The following is a 20014-nucleotide window of genomic DNA, read 5'->3' as shown; positions in this document are numbered from 1 at the left end:
CATCTGGACTTCTGGTGGAGTTAAGGCCATACTTGCCAACTCTCCCGGAACATCCGGGAGACTCCCGCAATTTGCGTGAGTCTCCCGGACTCCCGAGAGAGTGTGGCAATCTCCCTGATCTGCCCACTTCCTAGTGAAGTGGGCAGAATACGGTTCAAACACCGCGATTCACCGGGAATCGCTGCATTTGGCTAAAATTACGCGATTTTCGGGGCCCCGCCCCCTACACGCCCATCTCCTACTGGCAGCTCCCGGAACAAAAATATTAAATGTTGGCAAGTATGGTTAAGGCTTATCTTTTTTTTTTTTTTTTACAAAATCCAGTTTGTGAGGTTCTGGAAAGTAGTTATTTGGTGTGTGTTGGGGGAAGGGAGGGGTGTTTTAGTTGGAAACTTTGCCTAGGGCGCCGAGACACCTAGCACCCGACCTGCACTCTCTTCTACTTCGGATATGGTCTTTTTGGACAGGAGCATGTACATAACAGAGAACACACTGGCATCAGGAATAAGCAGGAGCATAGTTAGGCGCACACAAAATGTCATGTGACCCAGCAGATTGTGCTCACTTGGGTTGTGGGTGAAATTATCTTTTTTCTATAAAAAAAAAAAAAAAAAAAAAAAAGAGAAACAACAAACACATACTCAAATACAACATTGAAAACAACGTTTAGGGCCTGATTAATCTTGGAACGCAATGTAAAGACAATTTGCGTTTTTTAAAAGTGGATGGAAATTGCCACACGTACACCCCGTATTCAAGTACAAGCTGATCTCAAGAAACATCGCCATCTGAATACGGGCAGGTTATGCAAAACACATATGTGCAATGTAAAGTCCCATCAGAACGCGTGAAAAATAGATGAAATACATTACCAACTCTTAATAATATAGTCACACATATATATATCTAATATATATAAGCCTAGTGGCGTGTGTTAGTGTGAAAAAAAAAAAAACAAGCTGCATCGCCACCTGCTGGGCGGAGTTATACACTGACCTACTAAATTCTTAGTGTGTGTGGAAAAAAAAACTCAGAAAGGGCTGAAATTTGGTATACTAAGATGTTTTTAATTTGTTAATTTAATTTGTTAATTGTTAAAAGTGTTTATAAAGATTTTAAAAATATATATATATATTTCTTGAAGGAGAAGTGACAGTTGGGAGTGGTTGGTGGTTGCCGGGGGTGACAGTTGGGAGTGGTTGGTGGTTGCCGGGGGTGACAGTTGAGAGTGGTTGGTGGTTGCCGGGGGTGACAGTTGGGAGTGGTTGGTAGTTGCCGGGGGTGACAGAGCGAGAGGAGTGTGATACTCAGGACCGCTGAGAGAGATCCCTGTATCCCTGTGTCTGGATAGACATCTGGATAGATGTGGCGATAAAGATGAAGGATGAGGTGATGGAGAAAAATGATGAGGTGGTGACATGTGGACAAAACCACGTTAAAAAAGGGCGCTTACGTCGGGAAGTAACGCTCTTCCCCTGAGGAGGCCTGGGCTAGGCCCAAATGCATGACAAGAATCTTTTTAACACCTTAAGTAGCTTGATTTGACTAGAATGCATGAGTATCATGCACAGGTTAACTTGTATGTGTATATATATATATATATATATATATATATATATATATATACACTCACACATACACACACACATCAGGAAGTTCTTAGTGCTCACTGTACAGAAAATGCATTTTTACAGTTTCTCTTACATGCAAACTCATGTTCTGTTATGCATACGCGCCTGTCATCACTATCATTCGGCACTTACACCTGCCCTGTAGCTGTTAAAAGTGATATTGCTAAAGGACACGTAGCTTAATGATGCCCAGAGTGTGACTCGGAAAAATGTGGGTGCGCTCGACCTCGGGAAGCCCTCCCCTGTTCTGCCCCTTCAAATCGTAGGTAGTCGGAAGCGCATTTGTATTTGTACCTGAACTGCCTGCACTTGCATTCATTAGCGTAAAATCAGTTTCTGAGCATGTGCAGAGAAATTTCACGCAAGAAACGGCACGCAACGGGACTTACATTTGAAGATGAATCAGACCCTTAATGTTTTGGCACAAACGGCAACATTAGGTATGGAAAATTGTTTATACAAATTTTTAACCATCTTTCCATGTGCTACAACACAACAATAAATTGCAAAATTTTAAAAAACCTCAGGGATCTTCATAAAATATATAGTGTATGGTCTAGTCCAGTAAACAATAAGTCACATACTTCCTAGTACTCAATAATAATACTGAATGTAATAAAATTAATATATATTAATCATAACACTATATAATGATGAAGTTATATTCAATAGACTGTGAGGATGATGACAGGAATATCAATGATACATCTTGTTAAGCTGTTTTTATATTTCAGTCTTGCAGTGCAGGGGCCTTGGGTTAAATTCGGGCAAGGATGCTATCTATATCAAGTTCATATGGGTCTGTCATGGATTCTGTAGTTTCTCCCATAGTCCAAAACATACTGGTATGGAATGAGTTTGCAAAATCTACTGGGGAAGGAACTGAAATACCTGAATAAAGTTCTATGATTGTACAGCACTGTGAAATATATTGCCACTATATGAATAAAAGTGTAATAATAAAATAATAATAATAATAATAATAATAATAATAATAATAATAATAATAATAATAATGTGTCCCCTTAAATAAATGGTTAAAAAGCAAAAATAAAGCTGCAAGCAGAATGCACACCATCTTGTAGGCACCACTGCATGCACTGCCAGTGGGTCTCAGAGGCATGCTTCATATTATATCAATAACTATTGTGCACAATGGAAGACCTGGATATCTAACACTGCACAGCCTCTTAGAGCCACTATGTGAGTCAGACCAACATATGTTGGTCTATGTTTAGACCTGACTCTTTGCTGATAGACATACACGGCAGTCAGAAACAATTACATTTACTTTGTGATCTCAGCAAAGGGCATATGGTCAGGACACAAACCACCTAAAAAATCAGACACATCTGTCGTGAGATGCTAACAAAGGCACACAACTATATCTGCAGAACACTGCAAAATAAAATGTACTATACCTTTTGATAAACACAATTAAGCCTGTCTGAAAACATTTCGGGCCTGATACAGAGTTCTTTACACTCAAAAAAAGAGTCACATAAAAATAACAAATTTACACCCATTCGCAACTTGAAACCCTGTGCAAGTCTCCACCAGTAGCATAAGTGGCTGGTTTACACCAGGCACACGTCACAGACATTTTGGACTGCACCCACTCTGTGGTATTCCCTCCTTTATACCCCTCCTTTCCCCTAACTGAAAAATATTCAAGTGTTTTCTGGAAACTCACCTATTTTGACAAAGCAAATTCCCGAACCACCTCTGTAACCTCTACTCAATTACCTAACTTACATGTAGTTCACTCAAAACATTAATTTGCTTTTTAGAATGAGATAACCTACTGACACTTAAACATACATTGCTGTGTTGTGTGACTGGACTATATAACCCCACTAAGTACTTTTTAACATTGCAATCAAACTGGACCCCTATGTAGCACTTAACCTCATGTATCTAACTCCAATTTCCCTATAGATTGTAAAATTGTGGACAGGGCTCTCTTACCTCCCTGCATGTCTACTAACACCCAGTGATATTACTGTGTTTGTTCCCAATTGTAAAGTGTGGTGGACTATGCTGTTGCTATATAAGAAAATGTTAATAATAATAATATTGTTTACTCACTTTGCTTTCTTTATAGATCTGTAAGACATAAGTATGAAATATGTTACTGACCTTTGTCCCTTTTAATTCCTTGGTTGCTGGCAAACCAGGATCTTGAAGAGCCAAAAACAGCAGCAACGCAAAACTCTCCTCCTGTTGACTTACTTGGGGAAATCTGTGGAGCTGGCTTGGCTTTGCTTTAGAGAATAAAAAAAGAACAAGGAAACAAAAATGTGATTATGGAGATTCCTTTTCGTCCACCGTGAAACCAAAACACATATGTACAAAATAAAACTAATTAAATTTTTGAAGATATAAATATAAGATGAAATAATTTAGGCGAAATTAAATGTGTTCTATTATGAACATTCTAATATTTGTTTGCGGGCAGCGAAGCAACACTAAATTGATAACACAACAAACACAAATGTAAGCCACTAAATGCTGTATCTCTGTAACTTCAAGAAATGAGAACATATGAAGGAAAAATATGTTTTTAGTACATACAGGTGATAAAAAATAAAATTTCCTACTAAACACAGCAGATGAAGATAAAGTGTGAGTGCAGAGATATTCATACATGCATACAAAAATGTATTTCATTTTATTCAAAATGGTTACAGCACCCATATATTTCCATTTCTGCAGAAAACTGACACAATACAGATTACACGGACCAAACATACACAGCCTGAGGCTGAGATGGACGCATATGAGTTAAAAAAAACACTCAAAGTAAACATACACAAAAATATATTTACACCCATATGCTAAATTAGAAATGAATACAGCTCTGAACCTATAGCATATGCGCCAAGTTTATGTCAGGCGTACATCATATACACCAACCAAGTCATATTCACAAGTCCTTTAACATTGGTTTTGATAGCGAAAAACGCATTTGCTATTAGGTTTGATTTAAATTAGAAACCCTCCATAACAGAGCAGGTATAATCTCCTTTCTCATGTACAAATGAACGTAGCAAAACATTTATTCTAAAATACACCCACAAAATCATATAAAGAAAGCACAGAAGTCGATACACAATTAGAGCAGCTAGCTAGTGCTGGTAACCATCCTCCATATCAGTGTGTATGTGCAACAACAATCTGGCACCCACAAATGATACAGCTACTGACAGGTGTATTTGTGATCCATGTGGGTCTGCCTCAGACGCCATGAACCTGGCCGCATCTGCCCTATGGATGTGAAGAGCGGGGGAAGATTTGGCTCCCACCAACTAATAATTGCATTTTACGGTCAATTTTAACTACCACCTAAATCAGAAGCAATTAAGGATTAAAAAGAAAGGAAGGCTCATTATTAAGCTCAGTAGGTAATTTAAATCAACATGACTATAAAATGTAAGTAATATATAATGACTGCATATCTGCATATTATATGGTTATAACAAGTCACCAAGGAGTTCCTGTGACCATATCCAGGCACAAGATCACAGGCGTATGTGTGTGTATTTATTACATACAAATTTAAATGTAATATTTCAAGCTGGGTACACACTGCACTGTTTTCGTCCAATAATCGGCTCAAACAGCCGACATACGACCGCTCGTTCAAAAGTCGGGTCAGTGTGTACAGTGACACGATGGTCGAAAGTCTGCCCAAATGGACGATTATCGCCTTATTTGGTTGGTCGTACTGTTTAATATTTTCGTTACAATCTCGTTTCCACTGTGTAGTGTGTATAAACTCCCGACCGATCCACAACAATGAGTACGAAATTACAGTCACTGCTCACGACAACATGGCTGTAAAAAGTCGCCAAGGGACATCCGCTCTTCCCTTTATCGTCCTAAACAAGGCTAGTATGTATGCAGTCCATGGACCAAGCGATCGAACCATCGGTCGCATGTAAAATTGCTCGGCATAAAAAGTTGGTCGAAATTTCTGTAGTGTGTACCCAGCTTTACTTAATGTGTATTTACAATGCATATGTGTATAATAATTATAAGTCAGAAACTTGTGCATAGTGTAAATGTGTGTCCCAGGTTTCTGTCTGAAGGTTTTTAAAAGTACCAGGGAAATTCAATATGGCTTGGAAAACAGTTTTCCAATAAGTTTTGGCTCAAAAAATTGCTGGCTTAAGGGACCATGGAGTGAATGGAAGAAAGCGCAGCTCCATTCAATTGAGCCAGTTTGGGTCTTCTGGCCACTCCGCCAGGTAATCAGCAAGTCAGCAAGTTGGAGCTGACAGACATAAATAAAAGGTTGTGACAGCCTCTTAGCTGTGTCTCACTAACTAGGTGAGAGAATCCTTTTTTTCTTGTGCGTTAAAGAAAACCTGGTGTTTATAACCATAGTATGGAATGGCCACAATAAGCAGAAAGGAAAGCATATATGTCATTTAAAGCTGGACAGGCTTAGAATTTAATTTGTTGTTGCTTTGCTACTCGTTAATTTATTGCCATCTCCATCTCTATTACCATGTGCCAGGTTTCAACTCAACATCGTTCGCAATTCAAATGAGCCACAAGCGTGTGTCCCAGCTGCCGCTATACTAATTTACCCTACAGGTTAACATCTCTCTGGATCAAGGCGGCAGTAAGTACGTGGAGGATGTCACTCAGATGCCCTGGAACCCGGGAAGAGCCCAAGTTAAGCTACTCTAGGAGGAAGATGAGGAAAAAGTGGGAAAACCAAATCCGTACTTCTGCCAACAGCTGAGGGATCCCTGTCAGACTGGGTGGGAATAGCGGGCAGTCTGGATTTCACTGCCATGCATTGAGGGGGGCTCATTTCATCGGGGATCACTTGAGGGGCTCAATCACATAACAGAGAGGGTTCATGTCCCAGGGCCCAAAGGAAGTCTGTGTATCGTTTGCCACATTTCTATGTGGAAAAAGCTGCATGACTATCCTTCCTAGATCAGAGAAGGGTGTACACTGGTTGTCAACATTCCCTCTATGTATGTGTCCTATACCTGTGTCACAGAGTCTCTTTTGCACTCCTCATATATCTGAGATAGCATGCTACAGTAATCATATATTATATTATTACTATTTACAGAGATAACAAAATGCTCCAAAACCACTACTACCAGAGCAGCTTAGTCAGGATAGACAGCAGCTCATTGGAGAAGCATGTACGTTATCAAGGGACAATGACTCCACCAACGCTGCAATCATGTGTTATTGTTTGCTGTGAGTTGAACCATTGCTCAACATGCTAAGAAGATAGACAGGCATCTAGTTTCAAGAGGGTGGCAATTGCAAGTAAATATATATATTTTTCGAACTTTCAAATTCCCTAAAGCTTGAGGGTCTTATGGGGCCTCCAGACCACTGGGCTGTTCAGTTACATTTTTCATACTGCCACTTCTAAATTTCCTCTTCAACCACTGTATGGATCACCATGTTTGCCCCCACTGTGTGCATAAAATAAGTGATAAGTTTAAAGAAGTTGTCCACTTTTGGACAACCGCTTCTTGAAAAAAAAACTGTCACCACATATAGCAATTTTTTTCTTTTTGACATATAGTAAACTACATTTTCCTCATTTCTGTGGCTTGCTTTGCAATACACTGCACACACTTCCTAATCTATAGGCAATGCTTTAAATCCTGCAGTGATAACATCCATTTTTGTAAGCAACAATAAAACACTGTACAATATTGATTTGTTGTAGCACTGGAGCGGCTGAAAAGAAGCAGCTCACTACTAAGAAGTGATTTGTAAATGTAATGTGCTATGGTAATCTTTTAAGGACTAACCTTACCCGTTTTGGCATCAGATCAACATAATACTTGGTCTGGAATAACCAGGAATGTTTACAAGAAAGGATATAAAAGCATTATGAATCATCACACAATGATGCTGAGGTGTTCCATGTAATCAATCATTGTTACATGCTCATGTGTCAGCCGAGTGTTGGGACACACCACGGCATTAAAAGGGTAGATGGGATCATAAAATGCATTTCATTTTGGAATGTTTCCATTGGAACACTATATTAAATTATGAATTCCCGGGTCTTTTCTTTCCTATTCAAGGTAATGGATATGTAATTTAGAAAGTGGAGATTTAAGTGTTTGTCATGAACGGGAATTAGTCATTTCTGAAGAACAACTGAATTGCACTTTTTCATACCATTAAAAATGTGCCTTTGCTTTGAGTACTTTAAACACTTGTATAAAAAAGGCACAGTAAAACTGTTGTTTCCAGCAGAATAATTTATTTGAATGTAAAATTCAATGTCTGCAAAGTTTCAGAAGGTCAAGATATTCGAACATCATTAAAATAAAGAGCTATGTGGGCAGAAAGAACCATTCTAGCATTCTGGATGTCCCTTCTGTAGAACACAAGTATTTATTAAAGATATAAATTTCCAGGCATTACTAAGGATGTTTTGTTTTCAGTGATACTAAATGCTGTTAGGATTGGTGACATGACAAGGAAAACAAAGCTTATTGTATGTATTATTCTCAGGGCCGGATTAAGCTGAGGTCTAACTGGGCTACAGCCCAGGGGCCTCGGGCATCCAGGGGGCCCTTGAAAGTGCTCAGCAGCATTATTGATCAGCCTCACTCTCACGAGATCTCCTCAGTAATGAGTCTACAGCGCGCTGCGGAAGAACTACAGTAAAAGAAGAGGCGAGCGCTTGGGGGGGGCTCACGGGGGGATGGTGGGCGGCTCACAGGGGGGGGGCTCACGAGAGAATGGAAGCCCCCTTATCCCAGGGGCCTCCATTCCCTTAATCCGAAAAAACTCAAGAGTCAATGACCTGGTGTGTGTATTAAAGTAACAAGAGACAAAAAAGTCCCATTTAGGTAGCAAGTGTTAAATATTTCCATAGCTGCAAAAAGTTCTCATTCTGATAGATTTACACCATTGAAAGAGCCAGAAAAAAGTTGGCTGTTATACCAGTAAAATGTTCATAGTGTTATTCTACAAGTTGCATAGCAACCACAGCTTGTTTTTTTAACACGTGATACATTTAGCCAATAATCCAATATTTGTACGTTTTAAATACTTTTTTTTATAGAGGTTCGTTAACAGGGGTGTTACTATTATATGTTCATAAAGCACTTTTCTTTACATCAATTTCAACTGCATCATTCAGGTTAACACTTGGCACCGATGGCAGTCAAAATACATGAAAATTTCGGCAGGCTCAATACTGACACTTACATTAAGCAGACAGGTTTACAATGTCGTCAGTGTGATTGGCGACATTGACAATCTCGCCAGTCACAATACAGACATTAAACGAACAATGCCGCCGAGTCTGGGGTATAGCTGACGGACCCAGCATCATTGCTCTTTTAATGTCGGCATTGTGATTGGCGACAATGTCAATGTCGCCAATCACACTGACGACATTGTAAACCTGTCTGCATTTTTTCTGTCAACATTTTCATGTCGGCAGGTTAAGTGCCGACATTAGCTCAATCACAATTACGTACCCTGTGATTGACTTTTCAAAACAATTAGTTCATCTCTAATGTGACCTATGGGTATTACGCTATATAATAAATAGCAAGCAATATTTTACTAGGAAAAAAAGTTATTTTAAGGGTTGTTTCATATATGATAATAGAGAGAAATTTTGTTTTACACATTACACACGGACAAATTTCCGTTGCAATCCATATATTTATTAAAAAATCATCGTATGAGGCATCAACAGACAAACAGTAAGGGGAGGAATGGCAATGTGCTCATATATATTTGAACAGTAGAAAAATAAGCAGATTTCTTCAGAATAAAGTGTCAGACTTTTGCATTCATAAGAATGCAGGACATCTGCAATAGTACATGATATTCTGAGCATTAATGCATTTTAAATGACCTCCACTGGTCTATATAATACAGACTGCATACAGTGAGCTCAGAGAGACACTTGCTATAGGGCGGCGGTTCCCAAACTGTGCGCCGGGGATAGCGTGGCAGAGGAGCTGGGACAGCGTGACAGAGGGCAGAGGAGCTGGGACAGCGTGACAGAGGGCAGAGGAGCTGTGACAGCGTAACAGAGGGCAGAGGAGGAGGACAGAGGGCAGAGGAGGGGGACAGAGGGCAGAGGAGCTGGGACAGCATGACAGAGGGCAGAGGAGGGGGACAGAGGGCAGAGGAGCTGGGACAGCGTGACAGAGGAGGGGGAAAGAGGGCAGAGGAGCTGGGACAGCTTGACAGAGGAGTTGGGACAGCTTGGCAGAGGAGGGGGACAGTGGGCAGAGGAGGAGGACAGCGTGAGAGGGGCAGTGGAGGGGGACAGCGTGACAGGAGGGGGACAGCGTGACAGGAGGGAGACAGCGTGACAGAGGGCAGAGGAGGGGGGACAGCGTGACAGAGGGCAGAGGAGGGGGGACAGCGTGACAGAGGGCAGAGGAGGGGGGACAGCGTGACAGAGGGCAGAGTGTCTGGATGCAGTGGGGGCAGAGTGTCTGGATGCAGAGGGGGCATTTTTGCATACAACTAAATAAGCATTTCTGTCCTGACCTAAATACTTATTACAATTTTTTGACCCAACTACTTCTAAAACAGGACTGCTCGGTAATTATTTTGGAGGGGTGCCTTAAAAAAATTATGGAGACTCTAAGGGTGCCGCGAACTGCAAAAGTTTGGGAACCACTGCTATAGGGTAATATATGAAAGGGATGTGAAATCATGTCATTGCATAGCAATATTAATTTGATCCAAATAGCACTTTCAAAAGGAAAAAAAGAGTTGATTTACATGTCCCTTTTGTATATTTATTCTTCAGATTGGTGCGCTAAGAAATGTTGTAACTAAGCATATCTTTAAACACCATTTTGGCGGGTACAGCATTTTTAGCCAGACAGGTTAAAGTATTTCATCTGTGTGCCCACAATGCTTATGTTCTATATTATGGACTTATGAGGCTGCCTTGTTCTGCCTGTGACCTCCTGTGCTTTACTCCCCTTTAAACTGTCAACACTTTGTAAATTATACCCAATGCTAAAATCAAAAGACAGGTTAGGCATCATTTCTAAAAATAACTTCAAGGAGGTATTGTGCAAGGGGTCAACTTCAGGACTTTCAGCAAACTTGTAGATTTACACACTGCTACTGATGAACAATAATAGTACGCTTACATTTATACCCATTGGTTTCCATTGCTAAGATTGTCATGAATATAAAGACACCAGACATTTTCTTGGGTTTCTGCAATATAATCTCTAACGGTGTATAAAACCATTGTTAAGTATATTTGCTTTTCCTAGCATCTAAGTTAAATTGACAGGAAATGGCAAAATGGTAAGGGGTACTAAGAAACCCATGAATCTCAAAATACAAGCTGCATTATATAAAAGAGCAAATGATAACACTTACAAACATACATGCTAATGTACACATACCTGGACAGAAATTGAGATGTTTGGTAGTTATTACTTATTGTGCAGTTATGTGCAACCTATTATACTTTATTAACAAATGTGCTATACATTGGGAGAAAAATCCTTACCCCATGACCATAACTTTATCTGAGATACTGATAGATCTGAATGTGTGTGAAGTACATTCCCACAGTCTGGCATTAGTGTCTGTTGCGTGTTGTACTTTTTGGTCATAAGAGTTAGACACAATGTTTCTATAGCGCAAGTCCAATTTAGTATACATTTTGAATGTCAAGGTGTCTATATACAAACCAAATTAAAATTTACGATCAAGCTATATATTTTTTTTTATTTGGATACTAATGTGAGATAAATGTTGGCGTTCGCTCTAGCCAGTTCTTACTAGTCTAAAAGTGCTGCGGACAATGTTATGTAAGAGGGCAGGCATAATGCGTAAGCTCATTAAGGGTCTCCACTGGTCGGGGTTGGACTCAATTGTCTAAGAATGTGTTATTACACTTTGCAATTCAGTCTTTGTCTCAGGTAACATGCATTCTGTTTTACAGGTGTTCAAAAACAGTCTGTCTTAAGTTATACAATGTATCAGCTGCATACATATGAATAGAACCTGATTAACAGAGATTGATACAACCTTGGATCTTCCTGCCAAATAAGAGTGGAACCACTGTAGCATACTTGTTCCAATACCCTAGCACTGACATTTGCTTAACAGAATATTGTGTTCCACAGTGTTGAAAGCTTTTCCCAACAATACTGAATTTCATTGCAGGTTTTTAATAGGGATGTTACTGTATGACTGTTCCATCAAAAGCTAGATTAATGCGGAAATCTGTTGTTTTTGTAAATGATGCTGATATGGGAATGAACACATTTTCCATGATAATATAGGAAACATAGAGATATGTCTATGATTTTAAATAATGCTTCTGAGCCAGAAAAGTGGCTCATGAGCAGGGACGCTTTCATGGGGGTACCGCAGTAAGGGCCTCCCGCCATTTTAATCACCTTTTGCTGGGTAACCTGATTCATCATTATGATCGAGTCCCCATCTGACATGCTGCAAACACCGCTGACAAGCAGCGGCAACCTGCACAGGCTCAGTGTGCTGACACTTACTGTGCATAGTGTACGGAAAAATCACGTCACTGAGTGAGGAGCTGGAGTGAGAGACCACAGACGGGGCTCGTTTGACCGCAGCTTACAGGGAGATGACAGTGACATCACACTCATCTAGCCGCCACTGCTAAGGAAGAGCAATGCAATCAAGCTCATTGACAGTGTGGAGAACTTGGTAAGTTTGAATGGTCATGTGGAAAGGACTGTTGGGCATGGAAAGGGCATATGGGAGTGCTGATAGGCATTTAAGGAGCATGTGGGGAGGTCTGCGGGGCATGAAAATGGGATGTGTGGAGGTCTGATGGCATGCGTGAAGGTCTGAGAGGTAGGTCAATTACAAGTGGGTAGGTCTGATGGGCATATAAGGGGCTTGTGGGGAGGTCTGGGGGGATGTGAAGAAATCTGAGGGGCATGTGGGGGAGTTTTGGAGCACATGAGGGATCTGAGAGCTTGCAGGACTATTTTGGACCATGTGGGAGGTCTGAATGGTATGTGGTGGAATTTTGGAGCAGGTGAGGAGCATGTACATTTTATATACGCAATCTGTGTTATGTACTGCATTCACTTATTGATTAGCTTTCCCTAATTCATGTACCTACATATGCTGCAGTAGCAGGTTGAAAAGAGCAACACAGTTCACCAATAGAGAAGGGGTGTCGCATGTGCTTGCTCCAGATGGTATAGATCCAAGCTACACCTCTGTGTCCACTGGGACCCGGGGAGACAAGGATAAAGCCTGCACACGCATGTGTGCATGTGGATGGGGAGCTCTTTCTGATGATAGTCTCATATGTATGCTATACCAAGTGTTTGCAATCACTTGCAACTGTAAAGATGTATTTTATGTTCAGTAGACATTAAAATCATCCTAATAAATGTATTTAATGGGGACAACTGTTTTATCATTAATGCCTATATTATTATGTCTATATTATTATTATTAGGTGACATTAATGCAATAATTTGCGTTTTCTGTGCCTTCTTTATCGAACTTATGATCCACATAGGTATTGGACGTATCCTGCAGCGTCTTGTGAAAAGCCGAATTAACGTAATGGGCTATAGCCCAGGGGCTTTGAGCAGCTGGAGGGCCCCAACAAAGATACAAGTCAGGGATATCCATTATCCCTTTGATATTTGTAGTATTTATGAAAGCATTGGCCAGATTCATTAGAACTAACTATATAATGTTATTAGGACTGGAGGTGAAGAATATAAATTAGCTTTATTTGCAGACAATTTACTCTCCATGAATACTAATCTTGTAGTCTCCACTTCCAACCTGACAGAAAATTTCCACAAATTCAGTCAACTCTTTAAATTCAACTATTCAAAATCAGTAGCACTAAACCTAACCCTACCTATTTTAGCTGTGAGTGATCCCCATAAGGCTTTTTCCTTTTCATGGCACCCACCTCTAGTCAGGTACAATCAGGGGCGGATTGGCCATAGGCACTACCGGGAATTTTACCAGTAGGCCGATGACCTGAGGCCGCCCGTGTGCCGCCTGATGTTTTTTTTTTTTTTTAAACAAGGAAGATGGCTGGCCCCTTTCCCCGGGACCAGCCACCTTCCTTCTAGTGGCCGCGGATCTGTCCCTCCCTTCCCCTCTGCGTGGCCTAAGTATCACATGGGATGTGCACCATGTGACAGGTGCCGTCCCATGTGAGTAGAGCAGAAAGCGCGGCTGGAAGCAGATGACAGGTAAGTGTGAAGTGGGGGCGCTGATAACAGGTGTGTGTGTGAAGGGGGGTGGCTGATGTCAGTACAGTTAGTGTGAAGGGGGGGCTGATGTCAGTACAGTGTGTGTGAAGAAGGGGGGGCTGATGTCAGTACAGTGTGTGTGAAGGGGGGGCTGATGTCAGTACAGTGTGTGTGAAGAAGGGGGGGGCTGATGTCAGTACAGTGTGTGTGAAGAAGGGGGGGGCTGATGTCAGTACAGTGTGTGTGAAGAAGGCGGGGGCTGATGTCAGTACAGTGTGTGTGAAGGGGGGGCTGATGTCAGTACAGTGTGTGTGTGAAGAGGGGGGGGCTGATGTCAGTACAGTGTGTGTGAAGAAGGGGGGGCTGATGTCAGTACAGTGTGTGTGAAGAAGGGGGGGGCTGATGTCAGTACAGTGTGTGTGAAGAAGGGGGGGGCTGATGTCAGTACAGTGTGTGTGAAGGGGGGGGGCCGATGTCAGTGTTTTGTGTGTGTGTGTGTGTGTGTGTGTGTGTGTGTGTGAAGGGGGAAATAATGGAAGTACTGTGTATGTGAAGGGGGGGCTGATGTCAGTGTTGTGTGTGTGTGAGGGGGGGCTGATGTCAGTGTTGTGTGTGTGTGTGTGTGTGTGTAGGGGTGGCTGATGTCAGTGCTGTGTGTGATGCGAAGGGGGCGTGTGGCAATGTAATGTGGGTGTGAGGTAGGTGGTGGCTAAAAGGTGCTATTTTGTTTGTGGGGTGATGGGGTAATGTAATTTAATAGTGGGGCTTATTAATTTAAAATGGGGTGGTTTAGGGGCTATTAATTGAATGTGGGGGTGAGTTTGGGGACAATGAGGTCTATTTATTAAATTTGAATAATAATTATTTAATGCCAGGATAGTTGTGAGAAATGGTTATATTTATTAAATGTAAATGCTATTAATTTATTGCTGGGGCTCTTGGAGGGAGGTTTATTTAATCAATGTGAATGCTAGTATTTTAATGTTGGGGTTGGAGGGAGGCCTTATCATTATATGTGAGTTATTTTGATTTAACACCAGAGCTCCTTAGAGTTTTCTAAATTTCATGTACCCATTTTCTTTTCTAGATGGGGCCCCCAGCATTTCAGGATCCAGACAATCGGCAAACTGAGCAAGAGACACCAGAAACCACAGGTAGGGAAAGCAGCAAGAACAGGTAAGAGAGAGCAGGACAGTCTGCAAACTGTATTTTTCTATATTGGCAGTTCCTTTGCACCTTGTTATTAAATAAACACAAATATGTACAGTCATGGCCAAATGTTTTGAGAATGACACAAGTATTGGTTTTCACAAAGTTTTAGACCTTTTTGTCAGATATTGCTATGGTATACTGAAGTAAAATTACAAGCATTTCACAAGAGTCAATGGCTTTTATTGACCATGTCATTAACTTTATGCAAAGAGTCAATATTTGCAGTGTTGACCCTTCTTTTTGAAGACCACCATCAGGCACTTTCTGGGAAACTTAATAAAAAAAGGCATACTTGAGATGAGACCTCTTTCAAAGTACTATGTACAATCACTCAGGCTATATAACACTGATTTATAAATTAATTCTTGAAAATGTATACATCACTCTGACACACTACACGAAAGTGTGGAAAAGGGAACTGGGCGAATTAATAAAATAATAAAATTGGCCCAAGACTTTTAAGCTTTAATACGCATCCTTCTTGATTGTATTGTTATAGAAAACATGGAATAAGAATATTACAAGATGGTACATGTGTACAGAAAAAGGGGTTATTCTACCGCACCAACTGGAGGATTCGATCCCAGCGTTAATGCAAATATATTATGATAAGGATAAATAAATAGACATATTTTGCTGGGGTGCTACCTAGAAACTTAATCGTATCATATTGGACAAAAAAGAACAGCAGTTTCTTTTAATTAGGTGCACTCAATCCTCTGAAATAAACCTTTGATTGAACAAGTATAAGTACCCTCTTAAAACATAACTTTTATGGATATAGATTTAAAAGCAAAATATAGGGTAAAATTGTGCTCATAGATAAAAATTGTGATTAAAATGATCTGTTGAGGTGGTCTAACAACCGCTAAACTCCTTGATAATTATAACTTGCTGCAGAAAATACACACCACTTCCATACTCCTATATAGTTTGGAGTTCGTATCCTATATATCCAGCCTGAAATAACGGCCCCCTGCTATCCTGGATACAATAGTTTATGCGGTGTGAATTGCTATCTGCCTAATAGTCCCCTTATAACTCTGGGTATATAGGGGTATAAGCTGCATTTGCCAATTCCTCCGAGTATTAAGTTATATCATGTGCATCCAGCTGTAACGTCGACGCGCATTTCGCTGTCTTGCTTAATCTATGCCGTTATTTCAGGCTGGATATATAGGATACGAACTCCAAACTATATAGGAGTATGGAAGTGGTGTGTATTTTCTGCAGCAAGTTATAATTATCAAGGAGTTTAGCGGTTATTAGACCACCTCAAGTTTAATTCAATAGATATCATAGACTCTAGATCTATGGGACTGTAGGGCATCTACACAACTACTCCTTGATTTTATCTGCAGGTTTGCCAAATTTCAACCTCCATACCATATGGTCTAAATATCAAGACCATATAGGTATAATATTGATGTGCATCCAGATCATTTTAATCACAATTTGTATCTATGAGCACAAGATATGTATATATTAGATGATAATCATTCAAATCACCTTTGCTGTACTTGGTGGTGAAGAACCTGATTTCTGGCTCCATAATCATACTAAAATGCCAATATACAAATATAAAACGTAATTACTAAAACACTTACACAATGCTGCTAAAGCTGTGTCATACCCATACATTGGAATCTCCCAACTCCTTCCTTCACACACAGTGGTTCAAAAGAATTTAATTTTATATGAATATGGTAGACTAGTAGATGAGATCGACATGCAGAATTCGCATGACATGACTCACTTCAAGTGACAGGACAATACCTGAAATGATGGGGAGTGTTGCCTCTTGGCCCAGAAGTTCAGCCCATCAAACAAGATATTCTAGAACCACATTTCATTTCATTGAAATTGGCAGAAACGACATAACTTGCTTCACTTTATATAATTGTGGATTTATGTCCTGTCAACTCCCCGCCTTCATTCCTTCCTCAGTTCTCTTCCCCTAGACCCCTTCCCACAACAGCCATAACTATGATATTTTACTACAATATCCTCATTTTATAAAATGTTACTGCTAAAGTTTTGTGTACTTGTGTGTAAAACATGTTGGCACTCAATAAACAAAGATATATTTTAAAAAAATCAAACACCTTCAAACAAGCTGAAAAAAAGTTTAATCAACCATTTGTTCTTTCTCACCAAATACACTTATTATGTGTTATGATGGAACTTATGTACCTACAAGTAATCATATAGCATTAAAGAGATCACATTCATTCAGAGTAAATGATGCAAGTAAGCCAATGTCAGACTGCAAAGGCTGCTCCATCAGTATGTGGACAGACAAAATATTCTCGTTATTTTCATTCTTTAGTAAGTCTTTTTCCATGTCAATAGCTATATACAGCAATATTGCAGTCAATATGACAATGGTTATCTTTGTGAGTAGAAATACAAATGACAAGTGCCTCTTACAGATGGAAAGTGCACAGTGTACTTTCATGACATTTGGACATATTTAATTACTATTATATCTAATACTGTTAATATAGCAATCTGTCATGGTCTTATGTCATGCAGCCAGCATATATTGAAATACATGTTGCCTTTATTTGCTATTGATACATAATTTCCAACAAGAGCATATATCATAATTGCATTGAGTATACAAAACTAGGATCAGTTGGCAATCATGTTGATAAGACAATGACAAATTTCTCAATGAGACATTAGTGAAGCTATACCATGCCATATATGAGATGAAAACAAGACATGCTGGATGAAAACACAGAAGGTGCTATGGTAATATGGTGGATATAGAACAGCATGCAATAGGTATCTTGTTAAAGCATTCAATTTACATTAACACAGCGACACTGTTCAAAGGGCTTAAGATAAAGGCACCGAATTGTCTTTACAATGTGAGATCCAATGTCTATTTTTAAGGGTATTATTAGCATTACATATAATAAAATTATATGACATATATAAGACTACTCCTGAAATAATAAAGTATCTCTGACACCAGAAAAAATAAAAAGAGCTAGGGCAGTGGATTCCAAACTTTCTCAGTTTGAGGCACCCTTAGGGTCTCCATGCAGTGGATTCCAAACTTTCTCAGTTCGAGGCACCCTTAGGGTCTCCATAATTTTTTCAAGGCACTCCTAAGCCAAAATATTTACCAAGTAGTCCCCTACTTACAAACGGCCCTGGCGGTGAAATCGCCGCGGCACCCCAGGGAGCCACTGCACACAGTTTGGGATCCACTGAGCTAGGGTATATTTACTTGTGCTGAAAAAAATTCCACCCATTGCCAAGTCATTTATCCTGGATATGGTGAATAGCTTAGAGAATCTTCTTGTATAACATGGAATCATGTTATAATATAATACTACTAGGATGTAAGCACAAACATAATATGAGTTTACTAAGGACAATGAGTAGCGTAGTGTCCCTCACATACGTCCACTTTCGACTTTTTGAAAGCAAATGTTACAATGGACTGCTTTGACTAGATAGTAAGGAAATGTTGAGTTGGAAAAAAAATCAAAAGATATACTCTTAACTTATTTCATCATTGCGTGTGTACAAATGTGCCTAACATTATAGGCAAACCACGGAACAATGGTCTGGTTCCAGTCCCCACACATCCCCTGGTGGGACATAAGACGGCTTCTTCAGCAAACATTCTGTGAAATCTCATGCACAACATGCAATAATCTGTCACATTTCCATTCACTATGCTGTCATAATTACAGTTCTTATTAAAACCGTAATGAAAACAATATGTTATGTGAGGCAAATGCAGAAAACACTTTTTTTTCCTTCCCTATAATGCCGAAGTAGGATCTTGAAGACCTCTTTTTCTCTCCTCACAAGCCACCGCAAGAATCAAACCAACCACAAAGCAGTCTTGTGAAAGCAACCAATGATTTAAAACTCCAGCATGCTGCACACATCTCTCTTTATTCTGTGCCTTTTAATCTTGTCTCAGACCAAAGATCAGTGCTGGCTGACAACTGCCTGTCCTTGGCACATCCCCAGTGGTCAGTCAAAATCTGAGAAACACAAACTATAATTCAGCAAAATAAGTATGTGCACTGAAACTTCATGGCATGCAAAGATATCATTTGTTCTTAATTCAGGACAGGCCCACTGGATAAAATAGCAACAACAAAAAAATCTCTATTGCATACATTTTATTAAAATGTTTTGCAACCATTAATTTGGTCGAAATTCAACCAAGACAATAAAAACAACAAAAACATGTTATTTAAAGATGATAAAGGTGTAGTAATGGGTCTGGCCTAAACACTTTTCCATTAATCATTATTTATTTCATTTTAGAAAAATTCTTGAAATTAATTTTGCTTGCTAGCAAACAAAATTAATTTTAAGACTGAAATAATCTTATATGTAAACTAAAACGGAAGATTGTACACTGTTATTTCTTGCATCAGACTGATCTAAGCAAATTTTGAATTGGTTGCACCAAGTCAATACATCCGCATTGTAGTTCTAATACAATGTAGAAGCAAATTATATTTTTATTAAGTGCACAAGAAGGGTGTATATTTTCTAAATTCTCCTGTTGCTGGTAAAAATTTTATAGCAACTTATTAATATTTTAATGCTGGGACAGCTAAGTGATGTTCAGGTGCACCGATTATACCAGTTATGGGGCAGAAAGAATTATTTATCACTTAGCTGGGCCTATCTGAACAGCATGAACCGGCTTGCTCTTCTTCTGTTAACGCCATCCTTAGATATCAACGGGATACTTAATAAGAAATGCTCCCTCCATGTGGCTGGGGAGTCCTTTGCCAGAGAGTGGGCAATACTTATTGCTGGCGGTCAGCCACTGAAAATATATGGTGGAGCAAAAAAAAAAAAAAATCCTACTGCTGGCAAAAACACCTGTGTTTCGCGCAAGAACTTTTTGTCTAATGATGAATTAGTTCCTAAATTATTAAAAAAGAGTATAAGATTGCA

The 20014-nt window shown here is 39.8% G+C and overlaps 1 protein-coding gene across 10 annotated transcripts in view; it reads right to left on the bottom strand.

Annotated features, from left to right (window-relative positions):
• BCAS3 (BCAS3 microtubule associated cell migration factor) overlaps positions 1–20014 on the bottom strand; it is a 1120339-nt gene that overhangs the window by 582165 nt on the left and 518160 nt on the right. For all 10 annotated transcript variants that reach the window (XR_012688055.1, XM_075195324.1, XM_075195323.1 and 7 more), the window contains one exon: positions 3771–3895. Coding sequence is in view for 9 of the 10 variants with exons in the window: in XM_075195324.1 (XP_075051425.1) it covers positions 3771–3895 (125 nt within the window). In the remaining variant the exon portion in view is untranslated. The remainder of the gene's footprint in view (positions 1–3770; positions 3896–20014) is intronic.

Source organism: Mixophyes fleayi, chromosome 2 (assembly GCF_038048845.1).
Source record: "Mixophyes fleayi isolate aMixFle1 chromosome 2, aMixFle1.hap1, whole genome shotgun sequence".
NCBI classification, from domain to species: Eukaryota; Metazoa; Chordata; class Amphibia; order Anura; family Limnodynastidae; genus Mixophyes; species Mixophyes fleayi.
Note: the sequence above shows the minus strand (reverse complement) of the source record. Positions and strands in the feature narration are given on the sequence as shown.